At 39.3% G+C, this 24,789-nt stretch overlaps 2 protein-coding genes across 3 annotated transcripts; both read right to left on the bottom strand.

Moving 5' to 3' along the window:
• Positions 1 to 7,817: 7,817 nt before the first annotated feature.
• LOC309715478 (NEDD4 family-interacting protein 1-like) lies at positions 7,818 to 18,132 on the bottom strand. Of its 2 annotated transcripts, XM_082548643.1 has the most exons (8): positions 17,950 to 18,132; positions 15,968 to 16,055; positions 15,400 to 15,530; positions 13,349 to 13,408; positions 11,262 to 11,349; positions 11,032 to 11,156; positions 10,693 to 10,759; positions 7,818 to 8,957 (listed from the first exon to the last, which is right to left on the bottom strand). In XM_082548643.1, exons 1-8 carry the CDS (start codon positions 17,977 to 17,979, stop codon positions 8,854 to 8,856), a joined length of 693 nt encoding a protein of 230 aa, XP_082404769.1. In that variant the 5' UTR covers positions 17,980 to 18,132; the 3' UTR covers positions 7,818 to 8,853. The 2 variants fall into 2 exon arrangements, with proteins under 2 accessions (XP_082404769.1, XP_082404770.1); XM_082548644.1 differs by lacking the exon at positions 13,349 to 13,408 and having other exon boundaries at positions 17,950 to 18,129.
• A 2,153-nt stretch (positions 18,133 to 20,285) lies between these two features.
• On the bottom strand, positions 20,286 to 22,965 carry endou2 (endonuclease, polyU-specific 2; the record flags this gene model as incomplete). The annotated part of the gene is made up of 6 exons (XM_082550088.1): positions 22,667 to 22,965; positions 22,145 to 22,250; positions 21,909 to 22,030; positions 21,455 to 21,567; positions 20,776 to 20,929; positions 20,286 to 20,540 (listed from the first exon to the last, which is right to left on the bottom strand). Exons 1-6 carry the CDS (start codon positions 22,766 to 22,768, stop codon positions 20,286 to 20,288), a joined length of 852 nt encoding a protein of 283 aa, XP_082406214.1. The 5' UTR covers positions 22,769 to 22,965.
• Positions 22,966 to 24,789: the final 1,824 nt, after the last annotated feature.

Here is a 24,789-nt window from a genome sequence, read left to right as displayed (position 1 = left end):
ACGGCTAGACAGACAATAGTGACGGCTTCGCACGTAAAGGATGAGATCAGCAGTCGATATGTATCAGACGCCATGGGAACTCTCTCTCCTCCCTCTCTTCCTTATCACTCTTTCTTTCCTCTTCTCCTGCTCTGGTCTGCCTCACAGCTTCCTGTGTCACCCCTCCCCCCACCTCGTTAAAAGGAGAGCGAGAGAGAGACCTGTTCATTCATGCATTCAGTCAGTCAGCTGAGCAAGGAGTGAGGGAGGAGAGAAAGAGAGAGAGAGAAAATGAGAGCGGGGATAGAGGAGGAGAGGCGAGGAAGGCTTCCTCCCAGCGATGAATAGGTCACCTGTATTACATCACTGATGGGGGATGGAGCAGTGGAAAAGAAAAAAACTAAAGGTAGGACAAAAAAAGACCAGACCCCTCCTTTCCTGCTCTCTTTTCCTCATCCTCTTCATCTCTGTCTCCTCCTCCCTCTGCCCTTCTCTCTCTCGCTCTCTCGCTCTCTCGCTCTCTCTCTCCCTCGCCATCCCCAACCCCCTTCCCCCCCATCCTGACAGTATGAGTCACAGACAGACTAGTTCCCTTGATGCACTGCGGAAACGTAATATGACGTAGCCTCCACCTCTCCCTATCTCGCCACACACATCCCTCCATCGCTCTCATTCATTCGTCCGCCGCTCCCTCCCATTCATCCATCCTACCGTCAGAGCACAGCAAGCCTCCATTCACAAAAAGCCCTGCAAGCCGAGGAAGAGACGGCAGGTGGACTTACGACGCCAGGACACACAAACTGTCATGCAGTACGATGACATACATTTCATTAAAACACTGTAACAGTAGCAGATTTTTTTTTTTTAATTGAATAGTATAGATTCATATCACGTGATTCAGGGCATCTATTTGAAATTCATCGCCACAGAGAGCAGGCAAGAAAAAAAAAAGTCTTGCCAGATGTAATGACTGTTTTTAGCTCAGATGTGAGCTCGTTTCACAATTACTTTTTAGAGCATGTTGTGGAAGATTTACTGTTGCCATGGTTACAGCATGTGCTGTCAAATATGAGTGAGACTGCCAAGAGCAGTGATTTGTTACAGTAATTAGGCTGTTGTCAGAAAGTGTGTTTGAGGTGTCCCATTGTGAAGGAAAAAAATTGACTTGCAGCGTAAAACTGTGGCTGAGGAGAGAAATTAGATGCTGTGTTAAGCACATTCTCCAGTTCAGCAACTACAATTTTAAAAATGGGAATAAAATATAACAGAAACTATATGGCACCTCACATCTTAAGGATAGATGTAGCAATCTACCGCCTTGTCGAGCATCCATATGTAGTTTGAGACGACAGGCGGAGCAGATACATACAGTAGTTTGAAGACAAAGAAGTCAGGTGACTTCACGCTCTCGTCTCTGACGTCACTGAATCGCTTCGTCTCTGCGGGTCTGATTTGGCCGCGTGTTATTAACCCACGGCATTCACAGGCACGACACAACGCAGACAACACAGCGAGTTCACCCTTTGTGACGGAAAATTTAGAAACATCTGGAGAACGTAAGCTGTCAGCAGTCTGTGGAAGAAACCAGGGTCGGTTATTCCACCAGAGGAGGAGATGTGATGACAATACATTATTGTTAACAACTGAAAGAAATCTGAATATGATACTTTTATGGACAAATGGCTGAGATTGGGTGGGTTAGACACATAGACAGCACTTTTTTAGTGTACTGGCCTTTTTTATATACAGGCACATTGTATTCATTACTGATTGAGTGACAGGAGAACAATGGTGCATTTCCTGTAAAACGTATAACCAATCAATATATAAGAGTCACAGTCACAGCAGCCATGAAAAATGCCTAGGTAGTGTTGAAACATGAGCTTCATTTTACCACTGTACTCATATCAATGTGGAAAAGAGGCAACATATTCTGGCTCCCACCTAAGATAACTTAAATGATAAAGAATTCTCAGTTAAGAGACTACTCTTAATCTTAATGTGTACTTTTAACCCAGAGAGACATTTCTCCAAAACTGAACAAGCTTTCAAACAAGCTGATGATTACTTGAGGGGGGCGAGTGGCATTTCAAGCGCGTTCGCATGGGCGTCCGAAGCAGAGCATATTTCCCCGAACATAATCAGAGGGTCATTTTATTCCATTACAGTATAAATGTTAAAATGGATGACGTCACTCAAGCAACAAACATGAGGAGTCAGCCGTCAAGAGACGAACGCTTCAGCGACTTTAGGAGGATTTTATGAATGAACGGGTAACATTTGGGTCTATCCTGCTGGCTGGCTGAGGAGCCGAGCGGAGAAAATCTCGACGTACAGTATGATTCACCACAACAAAGTGTTTGGGAGGGGGTGATGATGTCATCGGTGGCGGTGGTGGGGAGTCATCTGTGAGTCAGAGAGGAAAAAGAAGAGGAGGAGATGGAGGAGGAAGAGGATAAGGAAGAGAGGTGAGTAAAAAAAAAAACACATGGAGAGGTGGGGTACCTGCTGTGCGTGACCCATGGTAACAAGCGATGCTGGCCTGTGGATGACTCACCTCAGCTTTATCAACCTTGCACGCTCACATCACGCAGGGATGCTCACGCCATCCGCCATGATACACATGGACGGAATAATAAATCATACACACTATCATAGCCTCCTTTGATGCATTCAAAGCATCCCCGTTTAACATAAATGCACCTCCCTCACACACACACACGCCACATAAAGTGCAGGGAGAGGAGGGGAGGGTCAGGATGACTCACACTTCAATGATAACACTCCTCCCCCCATGGCCCAGTCGCTCTCTCTCTCTCACACACACACACAGACATGAGGAAGACGAAGAAGAGGAAGAAGAAGGACATATCATTTGGATGCAACCCACATCCTCCCCACATCCTGGGAACCTCCCATCTGAAACTCAGACTGACAGCAGGAGGCTCCGGCTGAGTGCAGTTTGTCTAAGGTGATGGGGAATCTCTGGCAGAATATTGTGGCTTTAAATAAATGAGGATGTTAAAAGTTTGTAGCAGCGTGTCAGTTTGTTGTGATCAAATCAATGCAGGAGCCATCAACTTATCTTAATCGTGTTTTCTCCTGGTGTCTCATCTGCTAAAGATAATATATCAAATTTACCCATTCCAGTTAACAGAAGAGAGCATATTTGTCCAGGTAGTGTAAAGCTGTTGGGCCTATCAGTGAGCTTTTCGTTGGCCTTCCAACCTCTAAGTGCACATCAGCGTTTGTATTTTTGTCTGCACTAAGTTAAATCTGCCTACTGTTTACCACTGCATTGTGTCATGCTGTTTTGCTGTGGACTGTGTGTGATTTATCGGTTTTGGTTTTATTTGTTTGCTATTTTGTTTTGTTTTTTTCATTCTGTGCCCACACTGCAAATGAATTTGCATTTGCGGCAATGTAATGAATCAGTCGGTTAATTAATTTATCCAATTTGTGTGGAAAAGCAATTCCATATGACCCAGGGGTACAATTTCCTCCCATGTTTTTGACAGTAACACAAATGTTCTCATTATTCATTGATTGTATCATTTAAACTGGTGTTTCCGATTTTAGTGGGGGAATTTATTATTTTACCTTTATGTGGTAGTAATAGATTTGCACTTTGGCAACAGCTGTTGCAGTTTTAGTAGAGTGGTTGAAAGTGCCCTGCTCTAGGGCCCAAAGGCAGAATGAGAGTACAAAAAACCTAAAACTTTAATGTCTGCAACTTTATTTTGGTATAATAAAGGAAAACTGTAGGAAGCATTGGGCTGGCTTTGTCCAAGGTGTTATACACTCACCAGCCACTTTTTTAAGTACGCCTGTTCAACTGCTTTTTAATGCAAACGCCTAATCGGCCAATCACATGACTGGAGCTCAGTGCACTTGTAGATCATGTAGACCTGGTCAAGACAACTGAAGGATTCACAGAGTCCAAAAAAGAGAAAGTATCCTATAAGCACCAAGTCCCAAAACAAAAATGGTTTGTTGATGCCACAGGTGAGGGTAGAACGACCAATCTTTGCAACCAGTGTTGACCAAAATCTCTGAGGAATGCTTCCGGCACCTTGTTGAATCTATAGGATGAAGAATTAAGGCCATTTAGAAAGAAAAACACGGTTCTACCTACTACTAGTAAAGTGTCCAGTTAGTGTAAATTGATTTGTTCAAGCTCCTCATCATGTAAATGAAAACTTTTTTTTTTAAAAAGAAGAAAAAAATCAACCTTACAGAAACCAGATAAGTAAAGCATGTCCTTTTGGAAAGATGGCTCACTCCCACACACTCTCTGTAAATCATAAAGACTCCTCTTATCTTTTGATAGCTAAAACATGCAAGCAGCACAGCCACTTGGCTAGCACACATAATTCCCATCCATTACTCCAAGAAATACTTCCGTCTCTGTAAATCGACGGCAGCTGACAAGACACAGACAGGTTTTGGCACAATAGAGTTATTTTATGAATGACATCTGGATAACAAGAACACCTGCACTGGGTGACCCTGCTGGAGCAGAGGAGGAATGACATTACAGAGTGTTTTGAGTAGACTGAGTCACAATGTGGACGATAGGGAAGTTTTGCTGTTTGTGTGCTTTTGGGGATTTGCAGCTAAAACACTGTCAACAGTTAAACTATCTGCACCTGGCAAAGGGAAGTTTGTTTATCCAAGGTCATTTGGTGACGTGGGGATTCAGCGGACCAGTGCTGAAGGTCTGGTTTATGACCTTTGCCCTTTTGTCCACCCCTCCCCCCTTCCTTTTTTCCTCCTTAGAAAGAAACACAATATCTTGAATTACTTAAGTACTATGTTTTGTAAAGCTGATACAGTTTAAAGTTCTCATTTTCAGCACAGAGCCACAGAACGTCTGTATTTTCAGAGCGCCAGCTGTTTCTATTTAACAATGTGTACACTGCAAAAGAAAAAAAATGACTTCAGGAAATAAGATTTCCAAAAAGAACCAGTGGTGCGTCAAGACAGAGGTAAACAGCAGGGTAAATCAGATTTCAGAGGGAAGATAAACTTTTGCTGAAAAATGTCGACACCATTTAGCAGTAGGTGGTACACTTGTGTCAAATTCAAAACTTGGTGTCATTAAATCTGAAATTGTTTAACAATTACTCCTCAAAAATGGCATGAGGCAAAGCGCCCCCCGAAGGCCGTTAACTAAACTTCCATGTTCTACTCCTGGTGGCATATATTATTTGCATGCTGTAAAATAAAAAATAAAAGAAGATAAAGTGATATTTTCCTTTTGAGAGCTGTGAAAAGGATCTGAATGGAGCCAGTGTTGAGTCAGCTGAGACCCACTGGAGGCCAGTCAATATCCAGCCGTTGGGTGGGGTCGGGTTGGGGGGCGGCCTGAGAGATAATGTGACACTGTGCGACATTTACGGTTTCCAGTAAAAGCCAACGTCTGTTTCAGTTGATGTGACAAGTCTTCCAGGTGGGGTGACCTTCACTTCCTGTTCAGTTGCAAGGGAAAACACTGCTGACATGTATAATTAGCCACCGCCAGTAAATCATCTTGTTTCTTGTGCACACATGTCTCGTATGCTAAATTTAGCACAGCTAAAAGTACACCTCGTGTCAGTAACTAAACTTTGTGGCAAGCACGGTTTTCCTCTCTATGTGGCTGGATAAAAAGGTGTGAACTCCACAATAATGACTGGATTAAAAAAAAGTATCTAATGTAATTTAGTTTCAATATTTGTATCCAATAACAGCACAGACTCGTGTAAAAAAAGACACTGTACAGTTCTGTGAAAACTAATTCCACCCATGACTCAGCAGCTTGTAGAACCACTTTTAGCAGCAACAACTTGAAATAACTGTTTTCTGTCTGACTTTATCAGTTTCTCACATTGTCTGTCAGTGTTATTTGCGGCGTTGGTTCAGTTCATTGAGGTTCTCTCTTAAGGTTAAGGTCTTGACTTTGACTGGGCTATTGCAACGCCTTGATTTTTTCTTTTTCAGTCCTTCTGTTGTAGATTTGTTACTGTGCTTTGGACATTTGTCCTGTTGCATGATTTAGCTGACAGACGGATGGCCTTACATTTGACTAGAAAACTTTGGTATACAAAGGAGTTCATGGTGGACTCAGTGACTGCAAGATGACCAGGCCATGTTGCTCCAAAACAAGCCAAAATCATCACCGCTCCTCCACCATGCTGACATGCTGTGTTTGGCTTTCACAAAATGTGGCATTCATGATCAAATGTCTACACGTTGGTCTTATCAGTCCAAAGCACATTGTTCCAGATGTTTTGTGGTTCACTCTGATACAACTTTGCACCTAAGCTGTGCTGCCATTTTTTGAGAGAAGAGGCTTTCACTGCCAGCCGTTCCAAACAGACTGTGCTTGTTTGGATGTTTTCTTAATTGTACTGTAATGAACTTTTTCATCTCTAACTAAATTACCAGTGTGCACCCAGTGTCACAGTACTAGTAAAACAATGTATTTCTGTCATCCACACACAGGTAAACAGTTTCCAATAAGGAGTGTGATCACATGTGCAGCACATATAGGTAAAACCATTCGAAAATTGAACATAAAAGTGCAATTCACCGGCTTGATAGCGACTATTCAGTAGCAGCCCACTTTAATTATATGAAATATGATATAGCATCCTTTGACTTTGTGGTATTAAACACGGTTCAGCACCACCTAGAGGAGACCATGATTTATTATTGAAGAAAAGAAAGGCTTTCTAGATGTTTACTCTAGTGACAAAGTCTGCAGACTTTGTCACCCACAGGATTAAATGAACTTCTGAATGTAATGTTGCAGTTTCTCATATGATCCTATTTTGTAGGGATTATTGTACAAGACTAATAGATTTTGATGTCGTTTGCATTCTTATAGTATTGCACATGATCGACTGGATGAAAGAAAGCATTTCGCAATAGTAATAACTAATTTTTCGATGATGTTTTTAGAATGTTAAATGGACATTTTCCTTGGATCTGGATGTTACTGATAAATGTTACAAATGGGTGTCTGCTTTTCTTCTGGCTTTTAGAGAATCAATCACAAAAACTACTGTTGTTTTTGAGTCCAGTTTGTGTCTAGTCACTATTTCCTAATTGGTGGATTGCATTCTGCCTTTGTGAGTGGTAGTATATATTACTGTGTGTGACTGTGTGAACATTGTTTTACTGTACCTAACAAAGGTAGCTTGGACTGAAACATATTTCATTAAAAATAATGGCGAAACAGTGTAAGGTCATAATCTATATACATGTACATTTTCTTTTGTAATATTTCTTTCCTCCTGGCCACGTGTCATTGATTCAGGTGTGCAGAACGTATTAACTGGAGTTTTTCCTTCCCACTGTCGCCAAGTGCTTGCTTAAAGGAGGTTGTTTGATCAAGCCCTCTCTGTATTACTTTAACTTACAGTATAAAGCACCTTGAAGTGACTGTTGTTGTGATTAGTTTTTATATTTTAAAAAAAATGTAATTATACAAGCATTGCATAGTTTGACCCTAATGCACATCCAGCATTTGCTGGATGTGCACACTGAATGCACCAGACAAGCAAAATAGTTCAAACTTCTGCTTTCTACATTGGTGCTCAGACTTGCTGATGATCACGTAATCAAGTGCATTTTATTACCAACGCCTGGCTGCTACTTTCCCTCTTAACTCCTACGGAAGCTTTAAGCGTGTGTGTAGTTTTTCACAGAACTGCACTGTCTTGTAAAAAGACTTCTCTAATTCCACACTGAAAACACAAAATGTCCTAAAATTTTTAAGTAGCTGGCTCAATACAGTGAAAACAAAGTGCAGCAGTGAACCAAAGAATAAATAAAAATCACTTCCACATTAATGAAAAAAAAAAAAGTTTATTTCATTGTTACATCAAAGAAAAACTCTCGTTAATGAATATATTTCTCACTCCTAAGAGTAGAATTTGAAAATCACATCTGGCAATACATTTTCTCTCTCTCTCTGGACACCAACTGGGTGCTAGTGACTAAGACAGGGCATTGGCGTCATTTATTTGAACCGAAGTGTCCAATTGCACATCTAAATCCAGTGTCAGACTAGCAACATGTCCTTAAGCGAAGCAGTGATCCCTCAAGTTTGGTCATCCCTGCATATAGGGGTGATCAGGCCGATATACGTATAAAGCAAATGGGGAAACAACATTCCTAATTATAGTGAGGACATGGAGTGTTGATAAATACATGAGGAAAAATGCTCTGAAGTAAGCCTGGCACCTGATCTTCTATGGATATACACAAATATTCTTCCATATTTTCAGCCTCGAACCCACAGAAAGCTAATAATTGTCCCTTTACAGCCCTATATTACCTGAACTGTGTACCATTTGACAAAGAGCAAAACGCATTGGTCAAAAAGGTTAAAAGCATTAAATTGGTACTTGAAATATATTATTTTACATTACACAAATCAACCCATAACCCCAGAATTATCCATTGACCCCTGGGGTGAGAAACACCTTTATCTATACAAATGACTTCATTAGAAGTCAATTGTGCCCCACTCCCCCACCAAAAAGAGAAGAACAAAAAGCAAGACTGCCCCCTGGTGGTTAAAGAGGGACCCAAGCATGCTGCAGATACCAATAGATGGTAAAATTGTAAATAAGGCATCATTTATACATTTACTACACACTTCATAATTGTAAAATAGCACTTGACAGTTCACCACTAACAGCTGAAGGGTTTTACAGATTTCTCAGCAGTCAAAGATTTACACCAAGAGGGAACAACAGACGTGGTATTGTCCAAATCATGTTAGGCCGAGGGAGGAAAAACACATATTTTCTCCCTATCTGATTGAATAATGCTTAACAGTGTGTCTCACTGTAGAAACAAGAAACAAAAGAATGAAGGGGTTTAGTAGATGAAGAGGACCCGGGTGCGGGGCAGGGTGGCGAAAGTGTCCGCCATCTTGCGGATTCTGGCATAGTTGATGAATCCTCGGAGGAAGAGCAAGAGGCCTGAAGAGGGGAAGAAATAGGCATGAGACTAGTCCAATAAACAACAATGCTACATCTCCATGTGACGACTTTCACTGCCCCTAGGTGCGGCTGCTCTTACTAGTAAAACAAAGACAAAGGGGTTTTCTTTGTATTACTGTAGGATCTTTATCTTACAACATAAATTGCCTTTAGTGACTGTTGCGGTTTGGTGCTATATAAATAAGTGAATTGAAGTGATAGCAAACCAATTCCAATGAAGCTCGGGATGATTTGCAAATCTCATAAACCTACATTTTATTCCCAAGAGAATAAAGAAAACATTTAAACAGAGATTTTATTGGTTCAGGAGAAATAGTGGCTAATTTGGGATTTATTGTCTCCAGTAATTTTGGACGAAGATAACAAAAGGCTGGAAAAGTAAGTGGTACAAAAAAGAAACAACAGGTGGAAGATTTTACAGCTAATTAGGCTAGCTGTTGACGGACCAGTAAAATATTGGCAGCCGCCATTGACACCCCTCAGCCTCCTAGCGCGCCTTGTTATGAACTTTTCACATTTACAAACAACAATATACCATCAGCCTTTTATAAAAACTAATTAATTAAAAATGATTGCATATTTAAACAGCATTTGAGCGAGGCAGAGTTCCTCACTTGTAAAGATGGGCAGAACGGTACATAATATCATCAAAAGATTTGCAGAGAAATCTCTGTGTGTAAGGGACGAGGTTGAAAATCACAACTGGATGTATGAGATCGTGCTGCTCTGGATTAAAAACAGGAATGAGCGAAATCACTACATAGACTCATAAACAATCACGAGAAATCGCCGTCTGTGAAAACAGTTCAGAGCCGTCCATAAATGAAGGATAAGGATCTATCATGCAAAGAAGGAGCCACATGTGAATGTGATCCACAAATATCTTCATCCAGCCAAAGCTCATTTATAATGGACTGAGGAAAAGTGGAAAACTGCTCTGCGGTCAGAGGAAATGAAATTTGAAATTCCTTTAGGAAATGTCTTCTGGACTAAAGAGGACAAAGATGATCCAGCTGCCATCAAATTCAAAATTTCCATTTACTTATATTTTTTAAATGGCCCCCAACTTTTGGTGGGGGGGAAGTGATGTATACATATCAGAGTAATAAATAAAACATCAGAATAATAAAAATTAAGGAAAAATAAAAAACTTTTACATTTTTGTGCCAACCTGCTTCTATATTTGCTTTACAATGAAAGATATCACATGATTCATATTCATAGTTTCCCTCTCTCTCATCCTGTGAACAACTTGTGAAGTTACGTACTTGTCATTTCATTTCTGTAATTTTTTTAAGAGGTAGTTTTATCAAATGTTATTTTTTTCCCTTACACTCTGAAACACCCCAGACCTTCCAGTTTTACTCCCATCTTTAATTTCACTGTTGTTATTGTTTTCTATGGTATCAAGGGAGTCTGATAAAAAGAAAACCTTATCCTTAAAAACACATTTTCTTTTTGTGTTGTTTGTCTTGCCTGCTAACAGTGTTTGTGTTTATTTACAGAGGGGTGAAAGAGACTTAAATGTAAATTCTTTGACTCTAACATGCCTATGCAATTTACCTATTTCTTTACTGAAAATAAATTGGTAAATATAGATAAAGTGTTATTTATTGAATTTGATATCTAAACTTCCACCTTTTATAGGTAATGGTAACTATCCTGTTCAAGACAAAGCGTGCAATTCATTTAAATTCAGAGGTTCACTACTTACCCAACACCAGGAACACCCACCACAGCCAGTACTGTCCATCGAAATAATTTGAGAAGTATGCGGAGAACTAAAAACCCAATGAAACAACACAAACACGGGTTAGAATAAATTTGGCCCAGCTTTCACTCAAATGAGTCCTTCATTTTAAAAGCGAATTAAGGAAGCAGCACAGTTCTCAAACGGATCTTTGAGGAAACAGTTTGGTGCCAACAAGCCAGCCACTACAGAGACGGCATTAAAATACCACAGTGGTGTTTGGGGCTTTTGATTTGCTTGTGCGTACACCAAACCACAATTTATGTGTTTGTATGTGTGCTGCGTAATGTCTGCGTCTCGTACTCTGACTATGAGGATCCATTTGACGAGGGAAAGGCCAAAGCCTGAGATGGCCCCGTAGCGTCCGGCAGCAGAGGTGGTCAGACAGAAAGACAGGAAGAAACCAATCCAGTTGAACAGGAATGCCACTGAAAGGGCGAGAGAGAAGGTGGAAAAAGTCAGTCATCTCTGCACAAATCCAAGGAAGAGAGGAGCTGATGAATACAGAACATGTTTACGATTGGGAAACTAACTGAAGAAAGTGAGCATGAAGATGCCGTCGTTTCCTATTCTCAGCTGATCTGCATCTTCAAAGTCATCTCTGGTAACAAAGTCTTCATCCTGTGATGGAGTGAGTAACAGAAGAGCACAAAAACAGTGAGGCGTTTAATCAGCGAGAAAATGTCATCACAGCAACACACGACAGCAGCAGAGCTTCCCGGGCTTTCATTTAATCATTTCAAATTTTGACAATTTAAATTCAAACACATCACACTGCTATATTTTAATTTCTACAGTTAGAATGTAGACAAAGCCAATTGTGATTGAGCCTGGGTGAGCATCTCTTGGTAGAAACCAAGTCATCCTAACAAACAGAATGAACAAAACATGAACAACCAACACACTAGGGCTGAACGATTATGGAAAATAATCTAATTGCGATTTTTTGCCCCAATATTGCGATTGCAATGCGATATGCGATTATTTTTTAAGGTCTTTGTCTTCTGTATTATTAAACAAAGACAAGCAATACATCATATAGTATGGCCAATACTATATTACATTAATTTTAAACTGTTCTTTCCTGGAAGACAGACCTCTGTTATGATGACATGAGGTGATGCATGAATTGATGACTGACATTTTTATTTAACTTCTTCAATCACAACAGTATATTTGAACATACACAATAGTTTATTTTTAGCTTACAAACATCTGAGCATAAAGTGCTGACAAGGAACCCTGGTGTAAACATTAAAATGAAAGTCAGTACAATGTGCAGATTGCAGAAATATACATAAAAAAAAATCAGTGGCTTTACCACACTCAGTTTTTCGACATCTGTGAACTACTAGACAGTCATTCAATTAAAAAATAATATTAAATAAATAAAACTAATAAATAAAAAATACACACATCTTACTGATCTCTGTAGTCAGTAACATTACACATAAAGTGCAAACATAATAGCAATTGTATAAACACACACACAAACACGCCTTTAAAGTTTAAAGGCGTGAAATTGGACGGTCTAGTTCTGATTAGCGTCACCGCTGTCTCGGTGGAGTTTAATAAACTCGGCCGTCTGCTTCTTGCTATCTAAAATATAACCAGACACTGGCGTAAATTCTCGACTGTCTCATACTTCTGTTTAATAAGTTTTCTGTTTGACGTTTAGTCAGCTGTGTGAAAACCAAGGAGGAACCCACCCGGGGGATTAATAAAGTTTTATTTTATCTAATCTAATAACTTTAATCTCAGCCAAACCGATTTACTCACGAACAAACAAAACACTGAAAAAAGCCCAACAATAACATTTTTAGGTTGTCTAAGTGACTTATATATTACGTTTAACCCGAGCAGCGAAACTCCGCGGTGATCTGAAAATGATGTGCCGGGAGTTGTGCCGTTCTCGGCCGCATCAGTAACCCTCGAGCTCCCGGCTAGCTGTCGAGCTGGTGGGTAGCAGACGCCTCTGAAAACATCGAAGCACTTTTGCAAATATGGGATATCTTGATAAACCGAGCAGATATTTGATGTTTACACAACTACTTTCTCGCCTGAAAATATGTTAAAAGTTTATTTTGTGACCCAGAAAGATTAGTATGAGTAATTTTAAAACTTAGTAGCGGCCGCCATTGCTGGAAACTGGAGTTTGGCTGGGCCGCGCTATGAATTCTGGGATATGGTAGTAATTTGGACAGCCTTCGGCGCGTCGCTGTGACGTAATCGGTCTACAAATGCGGCCTCAGGAGGATGCAGCCCATGAATTGTATAATATAATCGCAGTATAATCGCAGCCTTTGCGGTTAGAAAATTGCACTTGATCATGTCGCGATATTATCGCAAATGCGATATATCGTTCAGCCCTACAACACACTAATGGAAACTTTCACAAGACAGCAAGCCGACTTAATTACTATCACCGTGACTTTACCTAAAAGTCTGGCATGTGTCCGATTCAATGCAGGCCACCAGCAGAACTAGGTCTTGCATAACTTTCAGCTAACACTCTAAAGTCTACATACACAAACACACAGGAAGGTCTGGGGTTGAGGGTTTTAATACAAACACACTCTAACTACACAACCAGGACCAAACGCACTCCTTCTCATCGTACCTCCAGTGAACTGCGAATTACATCGTCAAAAGTCTCCAGGCGGTCCCTGTGCTGAGGCTGCTGCTGAGCGCAAGGCAATGTGTGGCAGAGAAACACAACAGCAGCAATCAAACAGGGCAGCCCCACATGCAGTAAGATGCAGTGCATCACAGTAACCACTAGAGGTCATACATGAGCCACCATTTCACAGCTAAAAACATGCTCTTAGTTTCCGCGTGTGTGTGCGTGTGTGTGTGTGTGAGAGAGAGAGAGAGGTGTGATATGAATTCCTTGTAATAAACCAGCACCTGACTGTTTAAACTACTGAATCTTTTTAAAACTCCCTTTATTGCCGTACTGTGGAGGATGAAGAGTGATCTCCCCTTTTTTTAAAACTATATAAGACACCCCATATATAATGTTAACGATAAGATCCTCTTAGCCACTTTATTAGGTGCATCTGTTCAATTCCTTATTCATTTAAATATTAACCGATCACAGCAACTTTATGCATTGAGGCATGTAGACATGGTCAAAGACAACCTGCTGCCGTGCAAACATCAGCACCAGAATGATAAAGAAAGGTGATTTAAGTGACTCTGCATGACTGTTGGTGTCAGGGATAATTTAAGTATTTCAGAAAATGCTAACCTGAGAATGACCAGACTGCTTCGAGCTCATAGTAAGGCAAGAGTGACTCCACAGTTACTGTGTTACTGTAACCACTCATTACAGATGCAGGAGAGCAAGATATTGAACCTTGAAGCAGATGGGCTGCAGTAGCAGAAGATCACATAGTGTGTCACTGCTGTCAGATAAGAACAGGAAACCAAGGCTAGAGTTAACACAGGCTCACCAAAATTACACAACAGAAGACTGGCTGCCTGGTCTGATGAGTCTTGCTCTCTCCTGCAGTATTCAGACGGTAGGGTCAGAATTTGGTGTAAAAGGCATGAAAGAACAAATCCATCCTGCCTTGTATCAACAGTTTGTTTAAATGCCACAAAGTACTGTTGTTGACCGTTTCAATCCCTGTATATACTGCACTTCCATCCCTTTAAAACCTGACAGCTGCTTCTAGCTGAATAATGTGCTGTGTCATAAACCCCGAATCATCAAGTTTATTGAACATCATGATGAGTTCACTGTACTCAAAGGACCTCCAGAATCACCAGATCACAATCCAATAGAGAACCTTTTGAATGTGGTGAAACAAGCAAGAGATTCGTCTTGTGGATGTTGAGCTGACAAATCTATATGGACCAAATAAGGACCGAAGACTCTGATGAATGATTCCATGAGCTTGTTAAATCTATGCCACAAATTACTAAGACAGTCCTGGAGGCCAACGGGGGCCCAAGCCAATAGTAAAAAAAAAAAAAAAAAAAAAAAAAAAAAGTGCACCTAATAAAGTGGCCAGTGAGAATATTATCACATCTTTTAGTCTGTCTTCCTAACATTTTTAAAGTTTACACTGCTACTACACATCTCCATCACTAAGTAAAAAGTGATGTAAGGCACTGGGACTGATATAACAGCAGTACAAACACCAACCAGAAACATCGATTTATGTGGCTAGCTTTAGCTATGTCACACGTTAGTTACTGGTACAAAAATATAATCCAAACTTTGCATCATTACAGACTGTCCTAAGCTTGTCACACAGTAGAAAGGCTGCACCTATATTTACTCTGGTTTTGAGTAAACAATACGAACAACCAAGTGCACAAAGAGGAGATCAGAAAAGGCTGTGAGCACTACACTGCGGCTAGCTGAGGGCACTGAGTGCAAAGATATCAGCAAATGTCCTTTGATATGAACAAGAAGAAATGTTTTTCTTCATTTTTGAATCTGCATTTGTTCAATCCGGTAACAAAGACGAGCAGAAAAGATACAGTCGCATACATGAAGAAGACTAAAAAAAAATTCCACAGCTGAGCGATAAGACTTCGTGCCTTGCAGACAACACAGGAAGTGTTCAAGCACAAGCATCAGTGTACGAGTGTATATGTGTGAGAGAGCGTATGTACTGAATGTGACCGCAGGCAGAAAAAAAAAAGTGAGACACTCACTCTTCCAGGTACCAGGGGAACATTAGTCTCAGCCTTGGTTCTTTCTGCTTCATCATAGGAAGGCAGCGTAGTTGCTACATTGTATGACGGAGGCTTGGGGAAAATCCCATCTTCCTTGCAGTCAAAGAACGCTAGCGAAGAAATAAAGCACAGTTTCAAACACACGCACACACAAAACTGAAAAAAAAAAAGTATTATTTAATTCTAAACAGGTCCAATCCTTTTGTTGACAAAGACAAAACTAAAGCTAACACTGAACACGTGTTCTCAAACATTCACATAAACCTTTAAGGGGGTTAGTCTGCAAGTGGTGGCTAAATGGAAAAAGTGAAAGAGGAAATTTCCTGTATTTTTTCCCATGTGTCTTCTGGAGGATTCTAATATATCCACACAGTTTGCCCAATAACACATCAATTCTTTCTCAGCTACATGTTGCATTTAGCTCACTACTTTTCCAACAAAATGTACACTGCAGTTATTAATACATGACTTTTACTCAGGCACTCCTGTGTGGACCAAAATGCCACCACTACAGATGACCTCAGCTCCAAGGAAACATCATTTTTACCAGAATTGTCCGCTGTGACGCTGCTGTACGGCGGAGGAGCATCAGCCGCTACCTGTGGGCTCTCTTCTGAGTCCTCCTCATTGGTAAGCTGTGAGAGGAAGATAAATTAAGTTCACAGTTAAAGCTGTGAGGCATATATGCGTAAACCCTCCATATGCATATTTGCCTATCAAGTGGCCAAAAATAACTTCACGCTCGCCTAAGGCAGATTATGAGCCAGGAAAAAGCCTGCTAGTTTTAATGTTGAAACCTTTCTAAAGAAGTGAAACAAGACAGTTTAAGACAACTAAAGGTGTGAAGTCTGCTGTCAAGATGCACAGACAAGTCCTAGGACTGATCAGTTCTGCCCTTCAAGTCAAATAGCTTTTTAACAGCAGATTAAATATTGCATATTAAAAAAAAAATCCCACAACTAGTCAACTAAATTAAATAAAATCTAAACATGTCATAAGAAACTATACAGATGTCACTTCTTCATTGTTTAAGATTTTACAATATTAAGTATTAAGCAGACTTTTGATATTATTGAGAAATTCAGCCCAAATGAACTTTTAAACGCACTGGCCCCCATACAGATTTTTTTTAACTTCCATATTTGTCCCAGTAACAAGAAAAGACAGATTTCTGTTAAGTCCCATAACAAAGGTTTGGATATAAAACTGAAGACCAGTCAAGTGCACAGGCATTCCCCCAGTGTCCTATTCTGAGCCAGGGAAGAAGCCTGCATGTTTGAAAGTTGTGGCACAACACTGGACATCCTGACCTACTTAAAAGGAACTTAAAACTCAGCATTGATATAATCATCAGAAAAACAGAACTGGGAAAAAGAAAGAAAAAAAAGATGTTGAGTGATGTGTTTCTTATTTCTCCTTTTTTTTGTTATTAGCAAGGAAACTGTTAGCAGGTAAGTCTGTGAAACCAGACCAACACAGTTATGACTTAGAAACAGTGAGACTTTATTTGCTCCTATTTCCCCAAAATAAGAGTTTAAAACTAAGACTGATTGTTCAATTGCCATAACTCAGTTTCCAGGAACACTAGGACTGCAGGAGTATTAATCATACATTATGTAGCTTAGACATTAAAGTGTAACTGTTAATTTATTGTCATGTGCACATTTGCTAAAATTCTCTTTGGCGCAATCCCAGTCTTATTTTTGTTTTCTTTAACTTCACTACAGGCCTATGGTACTTTTGACAGTTTTCTTTTTACTGTAGATTATAATATTTATATTTTTATTCTTTACACTGGCAGCTGTAACACAGTAATTTCCTTTTTTGAGATGCTTAAAGTATCTATCTATATAAATATGACTATAAATATAGTTCCCTTTACTGTCAATAGATCTTGAGTATTTTTCCCCCATAGTGAGAAATTCATAGACTCAAATTAGCCTCTATGCACCTGATCATTAGTTATTATATCAAACACCAACATGAACATGCATCTAATACGGCCTGTGTGCTCTAATAACAACAGTAAACACACCCATTGGTGCAGCTCAGGTGATAGCCACAGTTTAAATGCTCTCATATTTTTCAAAAGGTGATCGAGATATTGTTCAACGGTTGACCTTATTTACCAAACAATACTCAATAGCTGGCAAGCTTTCGCGGTAGACTGTAATTCAATATGAAAAAGACGCCCACATATTATCACAGAACAAAAGAAAAACCCGGTTCAAAATTCACGTAACGCGTAATTAAAACCTTTAGCGTCTCGTTAGCGCGTTAGCTTCCCGTTAACACACCTAACCCTTTATACGATTAAAATAAGAACCCCCACAATTTAATCGGCTTAAATCCATCGACGACATCCATCTTTATTCGACGGGAAATTGTTGTCTTGTTTTCAAACACGAAGCGACACGCCTGGGCGACTTTATCTTCGAAGTTAACAGTTCGATGCTAACAGCATTTAGACGACGGTACCTACGACTGAAGCTTTAACGTCTTTTAGCTTGACTTTAAGCCTTCTCTTACCTGCTGATATCTGGGGCTCGATTCGGCCATTCCCGCTTGAACGGCTATCAATCAACGACAGAAAGGTATGCCAGCAAGACACCCAACGAGTAAGAAATTATATAACAGTACAAACGGTAAACTCTGTCCTCGCCACAATGGAAAGACTCCTCGTTCGGCTGTGCCTGTATGCTGTGAAGTTAAACTAGCGACCGACAAAATACAAAAGGTTTCCTGTTAGCATTTCAAAATAAAATCCATTGTGATGCCTAATTCGCAATACTTTGGGTTTTTAATAGTAATTAAAAATATGTTGTCATTGCAGTTTTACAACTTTGTATTCGTTCGCGTATTTTCAATTAAGAAACATGTTCTATTTTAATGCTAGATTGCAATTATTTTATTATGTAATTAATCAGTTTCCGCTACGTTCTCACTTACTTGACGAAGTTCTTGTACGTCAACTGATTGACGTCATTGGCCACAACAAACCCTGTACGGCTCTTTCGTCTCCAAACCGACTCTTCAGGTTGTTTTGTTGCTTTAATTAATTTATTATTAACAATAATATAAAATTATGCACAAAAGGAATTACTAATGTAAAAAAAAGTGGTTTTATTTATATATGTTTATATATAAATATATGCGGTGGCCCCTTGAGACAAAGCACGTACACATTTTTTTTTTTTTTTTTTTTTTTTTTTTTTTACTATTTAATTTGTAAAAATGTGTATACACACACACACACACACACACACACACACACACACACACACACACGTAGGAAAATATTTAGTATACACATCCAGAAATGCATACACTATTATATATTGTACATATATTTATTAGTTTCAGGTTGGCCATTCTTGTATTTTGCTCGTTTGTGTTGTTGTGTTTGCACATCTCTGTTGCTTGTGGGGCTCGCACACAAGAATTTCACTCGCATGTGCTGTGCCAGTGTGCCTGCACATGTGATGTGACAATAAAAGTGATTTGATTTGATTTGATTTGAAACTCCAAAACACATTTCTAGAGTTAACTGAACTTCCAAAACAGAGCTACCTAGATCACTTAAATTACACAATTGAAAGCATATGTGTATTGTTTGTGTATTTATACACAAGCACTCATATATATTCAAATAATTAAAAAAAAAAGTGTTCATTTACCTGTTACTACCACACACCAAATCCGGTCGTTGCTACTTGCTGGCTTGTGTAGCAACTAGGTAACAAAAGCTCAACACTGCGCCTAGCATCCTGGAGCACTTCTGTTGTCTTTTGTACGTGTTTTGGAGTTTTTACGTTTAATATTAGGCAAAGATAACACAAGTAAATACAAATTTTTTTAATTTTATAATTAAAAATTAAAAATTAAATTTATGAAATCATGATTTAGCAGCGATTAACCATATTTTCTGGAAAGTTCAGATCAATTTCACTAGCCAAACCCAGGCCTGATTAGTGCCAGACCTGTTGAATCAAGAAAACACTTCATTTGAACCTGTTTGACAAAGTAAAGTCTGAAAGATCTATAAAAGCAAACATCATGCCACCATCAAAATAAACTCAAGAACAGATGATAAACAAAATCACTGATATCTATCAGTCTGGAAAGGACTCAGAACAACATCTAAAGAACTGCAGACCTCACTTTCCTCATTTAAGGTCAGAGTTCATGATTCAACAATAAGAACTGGACAAAAATGGCCTCCATGGGACGATCTTCAAGACTGGCTGATGTGATCTGAAACGCATCAGCCAGTCCACCTCTGAATGACTCAAAAAAATCCCCCACACACATAAAAATCAATAAAAGAAAAAACAAAAGAATATTTTGCAGAGTCCTACTCAAAGTCCAGCCTTAAATCAGACTGAGATGCTTTGCCATGACCTCAAACAGGCCATTCGTGTTCAAAAACTCTCCAGTGTTGCTGCCAGTTATTAGGTCTAGGGAGCAATTCATTTTTTAATAGGGTCAAGTATGTTTATGTTTTTTTCTCTTAATAAATTAAATCATCACTTAAAAATTACATGTTTTTATTTACTCTGGTTATCTTTGTCTAGTATTAAAATGTATTTAATGACCTAAAACGTTAAGAAAGATTAAGAAAAAATGTAAAATAGAGATAAAGATAGATCAGTATCCGGCTTCAGACTTCAGAGACTCATCAGTTATTTCCCATCACGTAATCCGTAGCACACTCTCAAAACAGAAACAAAGGCAATGCAGTTAGCTCTTGGAAGGTTTTATTGTATCTTTATGTAAAATAAAAAGACAACAACAATACCTATGACACTTTGTACCCAAGCTTAAGTGATGGGGAAGTTGTATGTCAGATGTATTTTCTAGTCGAGTTACCGAGGGTTCAGGTACCTGAGGAGCACAGGGTAGGTGGTACCTATATGCTTCTGGTTGTAGTGGTGGCAAACAATCTCCATGTCGTACAAACTGAACTGGACTTTGACGCGTTCATTAGGCGAGGTGAGGAAACAGAGAGTGTAGAGGGCGAACTCGAACTCGGGACTGACTCCGATGAAGATGCTGCCCTTGGGCTTTATACCGTTCTTCCAGCTAAACTGTAGCGCCAGGATGTGTTTGTTCTCATCGGGCTGCGGTAGGGGCAAAATGAAAAAGCCGGTTAGGCAGGGAGAAATGAGTCAGATTGTTTGACAGATATTTGCTGACAGTGGAGAAAAGGCAGGAAAGAAATTACTGATAAATATACAGGGAAAAAGTAACCTGAATACATTTTTGAATATCTGTCTAAATAGTTAAAAGTAAAGTACCAGAGAAAAGAACTTCTTTGCCTGAGTTTAATTAAAGAAAGTCTTAAGAATAGTATACCTGGGGTGAATGTGCAGTGACACTGTAGCCTTTGTAATCAATATGGCCCAGCTTCTCTTGTAAGTATAGCTGGATCCAGTTGTGAAAACCAATAACAGTCCTCCCCCCTCTTGTCTCTCCAACAAACACGTGTTCAAAGCCCGAAGAGTCTGGCCTGAAGAGAGACAAAAAGGGCAATGTCAGAAGTTTACAGCCACTCATCATGGGCGTGAATGCCACAGTAGTTTTCCTTGACAATTGCAGATTCCAAGATTGCGAGTTTAAACGATCATACATATGTACAAGTTATTTGGATGTGTCTTTGCTTTGCTTTGCCAGGATCTGGAAGAAGACCCACTCAGATGAGATGAAATTGGTTATAATGTTCAGGAACAACCCAGGAACCACCAAGGCTCCAGACTGCCATGAACTGGAAACTGCTGGACCAGCAGTGTTGCTGTCCACAGTGAAGCCAGTTTTACATCAACATGGACTGAGAGGTTACCGGCCAAAAAAGAAGCTGCTCCAAAATCGATGCCTTAAATTTGCAGCTGCCCACATGGACAAGCCAATCCTGAACACTTTTTTTTTTCTTCCATTTGACAGCACTGACGCTGAATGTATCTGCCACACAGAGCCAGTTTGTCAGCCTGTATTTACCATCGCGGTGCTGAATTCCACTGACGCAGATTCCACCCACCTGCTGGATCCTCTCCTCGCATAAAGCTCAAACCAGATCCTGTACAGCTGCTTCTTGAATTCTGTCTCATCCTCAGGCGAAAGATGCTTCTTGACCAGGTATTTATGGGCTATCTAAAAAATAGAAGAACTTATTACAAAATGCTTATAGCTCAGTTAGCAGGGTGGCTCGAGATGAAAGCGCTAGTTGGTCCGATCAGGACTTAAATATCTCAAATACCTTTAACCCACAGAGGATAAATCCTAATTATTTAGTGATCCCATGAGTTTATCTCTTCCACCATTAGTAGGTGAAACTGGAACAAACCTCCACAGACAAATAAGTGCTACTAACATCCGTTTTTTTTTTTTTGTTCCTGTCATAGAAAGCCATTGATAATATTTCTTCATCCTCTGTATTTAATAATGACACTAACCTACGATGGTGAACATAGTCAAATGCCCCTCATAGGTACCTTCATGGTGGGAGTCTGAACGATGGAGTCCAGGAACTTGTGGTTCTCTGCCACTTCCTCAGGAGTTACAATTTCTGGCTTACCGGTGTCACTCTCATAGTTATCCAGCAGGGAGATAAAGGCTGCAAAGATCAACAGAGGCACATTTCAGTGGCACATTACGTCATTAAACAATGTTTAGGGCTGCTCAGTCCTATAAACATGGATGATAACAATACAGTGCCTAGTGCACTTACCTAAAAAAGTCTCCTTTTTGAAAATGTTCTCATCGACAAAGGTAAACAGTGGATATCCCGCCCCGTCATTGTTGTCATTGATGTTCATGCTGTCTCCAGCTTTTCCCTGAAACAGGAAGAACAGTGCTTTTCATAAAATGCTCCTCATGTATGCTTCCAGTGATATCTTTTCCTTTACTCTTACTTGTGCCTCCAAAATGTAAGTATTACTACTACGTGGTAAAAAATACAAGTAGAAAGTTTGTCCAAATTAGGAAGACCTACAATAAAATTTTCCATAAATATCGACGGTTTCTATCACAAAGATCTAACCTTTACCTTTACAGTAGGTCTCTAAGTTTCCGGGCTTTGACTTTTTTACTGAGTAAAGCTCATTCAGAGCTAAAAACTTGAGCTCTATTTGCAGGAGAAGAACAGTGCCTGTTTTGAGGTGTAATGCAGACTGTCAGATATCGTCATAAGTTTGCAATATATACTATTATCTACAACAGGTGTCTGTGTGTGTCTGAGTGCGTGATGCACCTGAAGGGAGATCCTGTAGTCTTTTCCAGGCTTTAGTCTGTTGATATCATTGTCCCATAGCTCCTGCACCATGGCTGACAGCTCTCTGTCACTCTCAATCATGATATGACCGCTTGCAGATGTGCTGTGGATGCTCTCTCTTTCCAGTATGTGCTTCTGACAGGAGAGGAACAGTTACTGAAGCCTCTGCTTAACTCGAGCTTTAAGCTTCAGAGGTGAACAACACCATAAAACTATTTTTCACATATAAAAAGTGTAAAGCACAGGTACGCTAATGCATGTAGGCATACAATAATGTATTTCTGCTCTTTTTGAACTTGTTTAAGTGACCCATCAGATTAAATATAATACTCACTTATGTGTAAAAAGCTTTTCAGAAATATTTAACTTTGAGGTGATGTGTGTGCAAACAGAGGTTATAAATCAGTTTATACAAATGGTTTTGGCTATTTGAGTACAGCATTTTAGCCCAACCATTTACATGTTGTTGTTTTTTTAAATAAAGAATGTATTTATTATATAAATAATTAGATATAATAAATAGCCATTTCCCACTGAGGAAAATGTCAGCTTTATCATAAATAACTAGATATTTCAAGCTACTTAAATAAGCACTGTTAATCATTTCTGTGTCACTATAAGGTCCTTTTTATGGTTAGTGGTTTATTATCTTTTGTAACTGAGTTGATGTTCTTAACTTTAGTATTTTATTTTATTTATTTGTACATTTCAACGTTTTAGATAGATACATGAAAGCGATTCACAAGGCTGTCCTAAGTGACTCGGCACTGTAAAAACATAATAGCTTCAACTGCTTAATCTAGCTTAAACACTATTGCATTCAACAAACGTGGCTGACATAGATTCACACATTGCATCCCATCAGCCACCACATCAAAATCCACTGACCTTCTCCTCTGTCTGTCCTCCTGCTTTAATAAATCAAATCAATGATTTGAGGGTTAGTGAAGTATCTCAGTGCTGGTCAGGTGCTGCTCGTGCTGGTTGCCGTGCAGGTGTGTTTAGAGGCATAGTAATAGTCCAGCCATGTAGTCAATCAGTGTGTATGGAGAAAGGCAGGCATGGGCTGGGGGAGCGAACAGAGACCACGAGGCAGGGGATGGGACAGGACAGGAGAGAGGGGCCGTTTTAAAGGGTTATCCCCTGTCAGCAACTCTGACCAAAGGGATCACACTATGTTGTCGTCTCTTTTCAGTCTCACACTAAAACGTGGGGTCTTTGTTTCTTTAGAATTTCATTGTTTCTCTGTCTGTCACAGCATAACCTCTGAATTACAGGGTAAATATGGGTCATATTTCAGGTAATAAGATTTTGTTAATGGTTAAAGTTCACTTAAACATCTACATAGAACCAAGGTCTTGTACGAAACACGATTGGGGGTTTTTTTTGTTGGGTTTTTTTACAAGTCATTGACCTCACCATTTCAGATTAAAAGCTTGATTAAAGCATTTTAAAACAAGATTTTAAAGTCTTCAACAAATTAAATTTAAGGAGGAGCTAATACAACTTTTTACTTTTATAATAATTTTATTTATTTAAAAAAATCCCGAAAATATTTATATATAATGTGGCCTTCGTGGAATTAGAATAGAAGAGTTTTATTTTGTGTTATCTTTTTGTAATATACAATTTCTTGTAGCCGTCTGAGTGTTTTAATTTTCAGAAAAATACAATCCCAGGCTTCTTTCTTTTTTTTTAACCTTGTTTCTACTACTGAAAAAATGTCTGGCAGAATTAAGTCTAAGAGATGAGCAAAATTATCTTATGTCTAAATCTCAAAATTGCCATTTTGAAAGTTTAAGTTGCTTCTAAAGAAGCTAAAATTTTAAGATCCCTAATTCAATTTTTTAAGTCATTAAGTTGAAACTATCTAACCAGATTCTTACTCTGGATGGCATTACCTTGGCTTCCAGTAACACTGTGAGGAACCTTGGAGTCATTTTTGACCAGGATATGTTCTTCAATGTACATATATAGGTATCAACTATCTTAATTGCCCCTTGGGGGTGAATAAAGTTTTCGTGGCTTGACTTTGACTTGACTTGATATTAAACAAATATGTAGGACTGTTTTCTTCCATTTGTGCAATATCTCTAAAATTA

The sequence above is a fragment of the Aulonocara stuartgranti genome (assembly GCF_965226115.1).
Source record: "Aulonocara stuartgranti genome assembly, chromosome: 10".
In the NCBI taxonomy this organism is placed as follows: Eukaryota; Metazoa; Chordata; class Actinopteri; order Cichliformes; family Cichlidae; genus Aulonocara; species Aulonocara stuartgranti.
The sequence above is the reverse complement of the archived record's forward strand: the minus strand, read 5'-3'. Positions and strand labels throughout refer to the sequence as shown.